The sequence below is a fragment of the Papilio machaon genome, chromosome 3, assembly GCF_912999745.1.
Source record: "Papilio machaon chromosome 3, ilPapMach1.1, whole genome shotgun sequence".
NCBI classification, from domain to species: domain Eukaryota; kingdom Metazoa; phylum Arthropoda; class Insecta; order Lepidoptera; family Papilionidae; genus Papilio; species Papilio machaon.
The window spans coordinates 7,449,521-7,456,791 of record NC_059988.1 but is presented as its reverse complement, the minus strand read 5'-3'; the positions used below and the strand labels follow the sequence as shown (position 1 = coordinate 7,456,791).

General features: G+C 35.8%; 2 protein-coding genes across 2 annotated transcripts; one reads left to right on the top strand and one right to left on the bottom strand.

Annotated features, from left to right (window-relative positions):
• The first annotated feature begins 3,757 nt into the window (after positions 1-3,757).
• LOC106719567 lies at positions 3,758-5,243 on the top strand. The gene is made up of 4 exons (XM_045686644.1): positions 3,758-3,811; positions 3,999-4,074; positions 4,219-4,337; positions 5,101-5,243. Exons 1-4 carry the CDS (start codon positions 3,778-3,780, stop codon positions 5,241-5,243), a joined length of 372 nt encoding a protein of 123 aa, XP_045542600.1. The 5' UTR covers positions 3,758-3,777.
• A 161-nt stretch (positions 5,244-5,404) lies between these two features.
• On the bottom strand, positions 5,405-7,249 carry LOC106719615 (mediator of RNA polymerase II transcription subunit 18). Its single transcript, XM_014513990.2, has 5 exons — positions 6,961-7,249; positions 6,753-6,884; positions 6,471-6,675; positions 6,219-6,331; positions 5,405-5,750 (listed from the first exon to the last, which is right to left on the bottom strand). The coding sequence occupies exons 1-5, from the start codon at positions 7,054-7,056 to the stop codon at positions 5,625-5,627; spliced, it is 672 nt and encodes a 223-aa protein (XP_014369476.1). The 5' UTR covers positions 7,057-7,249; the 3' UTR covers positions 5,405-5,624.
• Positions 7,250-7,271: the final 22 nt, after the last annotated feature.

The following is a 7,271-nucleotide window of genomic DNA, read 5'->3' as shown; positions in this document are numbered from 1 at the left end:
CCCCGAGTGTTATAGGCAATATTTTTTTAGATCGGCTAGATTTTTTTTTAATTCTGCGCGGATGAAGTTGCGGGCATGTGCTAGTCTGTAATAAGATAAGAAAAATAACTACCACCACTTACAGGTTACACGCTTACATTTAAAAAAAATGGTGACAATATACTTGCATTGATGTTTATTCATTCGAATGACAGTAGCTGGTTGTTCGACTGCGTTGCGGTGGGGCGGCCGAGGGGGCGACGTAATTTGAGCCACATAGCCTTCGACTCGCTCGTTAATAATCTTTTTGTACACTAGCAACATTACATAGATTATCTTAATAGCAAAAATAAATCATTTTCTCGACACATATGTACATAGGTGCATTGAGAATATAGATTACTGACGAAAATAGTAATGGTGGAACTGTTACCGAGTGAACATAAGTACCCTATTTGTTTATTGATCTAATCGTTTACAGATGTGAGAGTTGCTGTTTTTTTTTTTTTGGTTTCGTCTAATGGTGAAATAATATAGATCAATTAACCACCAAAGTCAAGGATCGAGTCTTTCGTATCAATAATATTATTGAATATGGTTATAATTTATTACATAGCCTTAATATTTCAAACGGATTTTAAACAGAATTAGAGCGGATATCAGTTTAATCTCATTTACTTAGTTGTATGGAACTATGCGCGAACGGGTATTAAAATAAGTAACCGGATTGAGTTGCTGATACGTCGGATAATTAAAGCAAAAAAACGGTACATTGGGGAAAAAGCAATCCAATATTTTAGGTTCATATAATTTTACATTTATATGCTCGTTATAAAGGTGACAGACAGTTCACATTAAAAAAATACTTTAGTTGTTCTTTATTTGGTCCATCTCTTTAGTTTTGAGTTAAGTACAGGGTTTTAAAAATGAACATAGTTGAAGAAATTTCGCTTCATTTTACGGTATTTTTTGAAAGTCAAAAAGCAAGTCAGGCCGCTGAAATTTGAATGGTGGTCGCGACACCACAACTGCCAGTGACGAGAAATTTTGGTTTTCTCCATTCTGTGCCTCTGTTCCTCCCATGAATCGACGGTCACGGGAAAACTATTTTTAACACGTTGGCGGACAGTACATGTTAAGAATTACTTCCCAAATGACACTACTTAATCTCATACATTGCCTATGGGCGTAGTGTCAATGCGGTTGCATGTAAAATGTTGTTTAGTGACAGTACGCCTATAGGCTTACGTCTATGGGCGTACTTCTTCTTCTTCACTTCTCTTTTCTTCACTAGATTCCGGAGTTTCAGCTTCATTGAACAATTCTAACAGCCGTTTTTGTTCCCTTTCGTACGGATCTCCAGGCGCCATCTGTAGATAAATTCATTATTAATTCAATACCAAAAAACTGCATTCAATACAAACAACCACTAATTTTAGAAGCACAATTACCTTATACAAAATTGAATTTGAATATTTCGATAAACAAAAACACAAAAATACGTCAATAACTTACCACTCGAGCCGTTATTTGCGCGCGAAAATATGAGGTGACACGAAGCCCACCGCCGACGCGCACTACGTGACTAAATGTATGAAAACATGACGCCCACGGGCGTACTGTACGGGGGGAGGGGTACCGGAATTCTGTCAATGTGTGTGTCCCTTGACGTGTTGTAGAACTATGTACGATGACAGTAGGAAAGCCGCATTACTTTTGCGGTGACACTACAACATTCTCTTCCTTGTAAAAGTATTGAAAATCAAACGCCCTCAGCCGTACTGCCGTGACACGAGTATAAACTATTACGACTAAAGGCGTTCTGTCGTATCATTTTTTACTATAGGAACGCCCACAGACGTTACTGTCCATCAATGTGTTAACATTTTATAAACCAAAAATATTTCGTTCCCTAAGATAAATATCCTAATATGTACCAATCTGTACAGGTAGGAGGAGGGGTTAAGATAGTTCATTAGGTTTGATTTGAGGGTTTTGTTAGCTATGTGAGCGTCAAGGTGAGCGGGCGCGGCCACGCAGCGCCGCTGAGTCTACCGCCGCCGGCCCGCCCCGCGACCCGCACTCCGCACCAACATGGTCTAAAGTCATATACAGATGGTGGAAAATTTAATCACATGGAACGTTCTAATTGTTATATGGCAATAAAAAATAACAGATTCACTGAAATATAAGTATAAGATAAAGAATGCCTTTGAAGTAAAAGGTCTTAATAATAATCTGGATGTGCATGCGAGCAGCGCTCTTTAAAGTTTGTTAGCTGTATTTAAATTGCAAAAAAATTACATTTCCATTTCTATAGTTTTGAAAAAACGAATTTATTCTTACATTTCATATAAAAAGTTATTTCATCTTATATTTTGCACAGATAATATAAACATTTATTAAAAGATGCGTTCGTGTGCTAGAGGCTTTATTCAACTATCGCAGCGCCGACCCACGCCACTAGCGGCCTACGCGCCGCGGCCGCGCTCCATGTGTACGCACAGTGAATCATGATGCCTTACCACAATAAACAATGATATATTGCGCCCAATGCCTACGTTTACACTCAGCCGTAAGCCCCTAAGTATGTGTTAATTTATTATATTTGTCACTTACTGAATGCTCGTGACGAACGGATTATTAGTAAGTTAAATTTATCTACAGGTAATTCAAAAGCTAAAAGAGATTGCTAGTACTACATACATATCTACTTTAATTATGTTTGATTGATGCTTATTACACATATATATTTGAACAAGTCTATCTATATGTAGCTATTTCCTTTAGATTATTAGTTCAATGTAATCCTACATAATATTACTGCACTGAGCTCTTTATTCATAATAAAATAAGTACGTTACTAAATTCACGATAAAAGGACTTCGTATATAAGGTTATCAAGACAGGGTCGCGGTTGCGGATTGTGTACTCATTAAAATAATTATCGCAAGCTATATAATAATACAAAACGCGTTGAAAACAGAAGGAACCGCGATGAGTCACCGCGATGCCTGATGCTTGTCACGTCGCCATTCTTCTGCTAAGCTGTCGCTTTTTCTTGCGCATTACCGGAATTTTAGATTACTTTGTTACTTCATTCGAAATTTATAACCAGGAACTATTGTTAGATGTGTAATGTCTTGTTTGATTTCTCCTGAGACTTAGCAAACAATTTTAGTTATAGTTAACAATCTAGTTGCGCCCTCGACTCCGACCGCTCGGATTTAAAAAAAAAAATAATTAATTAATAGCTTATGTGTTCTTCCCGTCTACGTTCTACATCCATGTCAAATTTTATCGAGAGCCGTTGAGCCGTTCTGGAGATATGTACCTTTTGTCAAACATCCATCCATCCATTCAAACTTTCACATTTATAATATTGGTATGATTATTGCTGAGAAGCCGAGAAAATATCACTACTCTCCTTTGTCCAGATATTGAATGACAAACGATTAGTTAATTCTTTATTTTTAATTTTTGTCCAAAAAGTTAGACTTCATTCTTGACTCAACCGACCAAAGCAAAGTTTTCTTTTTATTCCCTTGGCTTCATCGATCATCCCTTTTTTGAGATCAATCTCTCCCATCCTATGCCACTTGTACTACGTTTAACATTTTGAGGATATAGTATTTTTTTTATCAATATCATGGCCTTTAGCTTAAATTGTTTGAGCCTTTCCATTTTCTATTAAATTTGAAATTATTATTATACTGTAAATCAATTCAATTAAATGATAAGAAAAGTTATTAAAAATTATTATCGGATTGTGCTTTAGCATATGACTAGCCTCGTGAAATGAAAGCGTCTATAGTTATTTTACTGACTCTAGGTATGTAGAAATAAAACGTAACTGTAATATAACGTAAACTGTACGTGGCGAAGTTAGTAATGGAATTAATACTGTACAAGTTTTCGAGGATACCACCAGTATCTATAGATTAGCGGATAAAGTAAAGACCCTGGTGTGTATTTCGACAAAAAAACCGTATCTCACATGGAGCACATTTTCTTTGCAGCGACTTGCGCTCTGTGCATTTATGAGTACGACAGGCCACTAGTATACAAGAAAAATCCGGCTCCCGATGGTCATAGGTAAACATGTAAATATTAATTTGTATGTTGTGCTTGAAATTGTATTTTCCCGACTCACAGGAGGCTAATGAGATAAACTAGTATTATAAACTATAACTTAAAATGTAAATTGTAAATTTATAAATTTTATTTTGTTATTTTCAGATGCGGATTGTGTCCTACATATTACCAGAAAACTTGCGGATTTAATATGCAAGACAACACTACATACATCTTCGACAATCACTGCATAATGGATCTCTATAATTGCTTCGAGGGCACAGGTTAATTATTATCATAAAATAGATAAATATACGAGCGTCGTATGCAGACTTACTCAGATTAAAGATGGTATGACGGCATTATGTTTCCAAAAAACGTGTTACGATTTTGGAAGCCGACGGCATATATAGCATAATCCATGAAAATGACTTACCACCTCAATGTCTCCTTCACCACTTACTACACAGATTCTTGGTCACTCAAGTCAAAATCAATTTATGCGCGACCTTTGATACCTTGATACTCGTTAGCGCTTTTAATCCATTTTAAAATTGTTAACTTAAATTGTTTCTGTTGAATAAATCAAAGCTACCTTAAACTAATCCAAAATCATCTAAAAGGTAAGGTAAAAGCAAGCAACCGCGACCGACTGCCCTTCCCGCACGAAACTGCGCCGATCGGGCGACGGTTTTTAAACTACCCACATGTGGGAGAGCAATAAAATACTTCTGTTTTAACATTTAGGTTGTATAAAAATACGTATCAGTGAATTATGAAACATACGAAATAATATATAATAAAGTTTGATGATGAAGTGATAATCAAGAGTAGTTTTTTTTAATATGAAAAGGTGGCGCAAACGAGCAAACGGTCACCTGAATTCGCCAATGCCAAATGCAGATGCGTTGCCTACCTTAAATCAACGGAGAAGGGGACGCACAGGAAGAGGATATTTCCCCTTCCTATGCGTCCCCTCCTCCGCCAGTTTAATGCAACAGTTATTTTTATTACATTTACGCTTTAATCAAAATTAATCGATTGCAGAATTTATAACTATGAATTACAACAAATGCCTGTACTTCGGGAACTTTGCTTATGTTCATGGTTTCAAGAATGAAGACAAAGACTACGGAGAGGACCATTTTATCATAAAGGGTTCAAAGAAGAACCCAGATTTTGTTGACTAATTTGCTAAATCTCATACTATTTTATTTTAACTCATAGAATATTATCTATAGCATTCCCTTTGAATAATGTAAAAAAAATATGAAAAAAATATTGTTTTATTACATAGTAAAATGTACATATGAAAAGGTTTTTCGACAATGAGAAATTAAAGATATAACAACTCAAACAATAGTTTTAAAATTGATTCTAGGATTTATATTGATAACTGTAGTAGTTAAAGTCGGTTTTTCATCACTTTTCTGCACTTAACACTGTTCAGGCTGTATTATTTAAAAAATAATGTTTTACTGAGTTTCTAATGTCATACACAAGTGTCACAACATTTGAAATTCACGGTTAATGTTTACTAAGGTATTGACAGCCTACAGCAGGAACATCTGCTAGGTGACGGACATATGGCCGAGACGTTTGTAGTCTATCTTATCGAGTTGAACTAGTGGTCTTAACTGGTCTGCAAATGCTCGCATATCCTCACCAATCGCATCTTGACCTTGTGGGGCCAATACCTGAAATATATTACAAATATTTTGAATAAGCTTTATAAAAAAACTTAACTAAGATGTCCAGAGAATGCGAAGATATTATTATTTTATTTGGAGTTTGTGTTATTTTGACTTTGGGTTTGAAACATATTCTGGCTTTACATTAAAGTACAAAAATTATGAGCATCGGTGGGTCAGGGGTTAAACACTTGACTTGCAATCGGCAGGTCCAGGGTTTGAATCCCGCCATGTACCAATGTGTTTTTCGATTTACATATGTACATTTATCCGACGTTCTTACGGTGAGGGAAATCATTGTGATGCAACCTGCACATATCTGAGAAGAAATTCAATGATATGTGTGATGTCAACCAACCCGCACTTGGCCAGCGTGGTTGACTATGGCCTAGTTACCCCTAACTTGGGGTAGGCTCCAAGCCTCTCAGTGGGGACATATAGTGAGCTGATGATGATGACAAAAATTATACTTACAGATAATTCAACTAAGTAACTTTGTGAGATTGGCTCTGGAGACATTGAGCTTTGTGATATTTTGAACACCTTTGACACTGTAATCTTCATGCGACCTTTTCTAAACATGTAACCTGAAATTTTGATAACACAAAAATTAAATATTTTATCAGGGATTTTTTTTTAATCTATCCTTATTGTTTTATTTATATTATAGACACACACATTCTTGTCTTATTTTACACATTAAAAAAGTTTTAATAAGGATCTCACCTTTAACACTATATTCAAACTCTATCCTACATCCCAGTTCATTGAGAAATTCAATTAGCATACCACTACAGGCAATGTCAAGACTTGAGCGAACAACAGTTGGCCTGCTCTTGTCTCCTAGATCTGGTTGACCAATGTACCTGAGTTGAAAAGGCATGTCTCTCGCATCGAGCGCTTTTCTAACGCGCAACATAAGGGGTGCCGCCTAAAAAATGTTGCAAACATTACAAAAACGAGTGAATTTCAGTTTATATTTATATTGGTAGGTAACCCATTCATTACCTGTTGGTTTGGGTCTCGTAAACTAAAACAAACTTCCTGATCATCGAAAGTTTCTGTTCCCGCATCTACGTTGTCACAGAGCCCGCGAAGACGATGTAGAAGAACTTCTACTGCTGAATCTAGTACAGAACCCTGTTGGGTATACCATCTTTTAATTTATGCAAATGAAAACTATCTAATCGCATGATAATTATTATAATACCATTACCTGTAACAGGTATTCCTGATTAGGTATAATATTAGCTTTAAGGGCCTGCGAAAGACTGTCTGTTGCAGTTATGGGCGCTAAATTTGCAGCAGACATGTTTACGTTTGCTCTTAGGCAATTGACAATATTTAAATTAATCGTTTTAAATGTACTTCCGCTTCATTCCACAAAAATTACTGTAAGCTATTAAATTCGTTTAAATTATTCTATTTAAGACATGATCATACGAAAAATAAGAAAATTCAAATGGAAACTCCGTAACTCAGTTAAATATTTGTCAACATTTGCCAAATTGACATTTACTTTTGACT

What these genes read in the sequence shown, in the direction of transcription:
- LOC106719567 (XM_045686644.1), top strand. Translation starts at nt 3,778, where the DNA reads ATGAAAGCGTCTATAGTTATTTTACTGACTCTAG. An exon ending in AGTTATTTTACTGACTCTAG is followed by an intron (nt 3,812 to 3,998) that starts GTATGTAGAAAT and finishes TTTTCTTTGCAG; the next exon opens with CGACTTGCGCTCTGTGCATT. An exon ending in TAATTGCTTCGAGGGCACAG is followed by an intron (nt 4,338 to 5,100) that starts GTTAATTATTAT and finishes AATCGATTGCAG; the next exon opens with AATTTATAACTATGAATTAC.
- LOC106719615 (XM_014513990.2), bottom strand. Translation starts at nt 7,056, where the DNA reads ATGTCTGCTGCAAATTTAGCGCCCATAACTGCAACAGACAGTCTTTCG. An exon ending in ATCAGGAATACCTGTTACAG is followed by an intron (nt 6,885 to 6,960) that starts GTAATGGTATTA and finishes TATACCCAACAG; the next exon opens with GGTTCTGTACTAGATTCAGC. An exon ending in GTTTGAATATAGTGTTAAAG is followed by an intron (nt 6,332 to 6,470) that starts GTGAGATCCTTA and finishes TCAAAATTTCAG; the next exon opens with GTTACATGTTTAGAAAAGGT.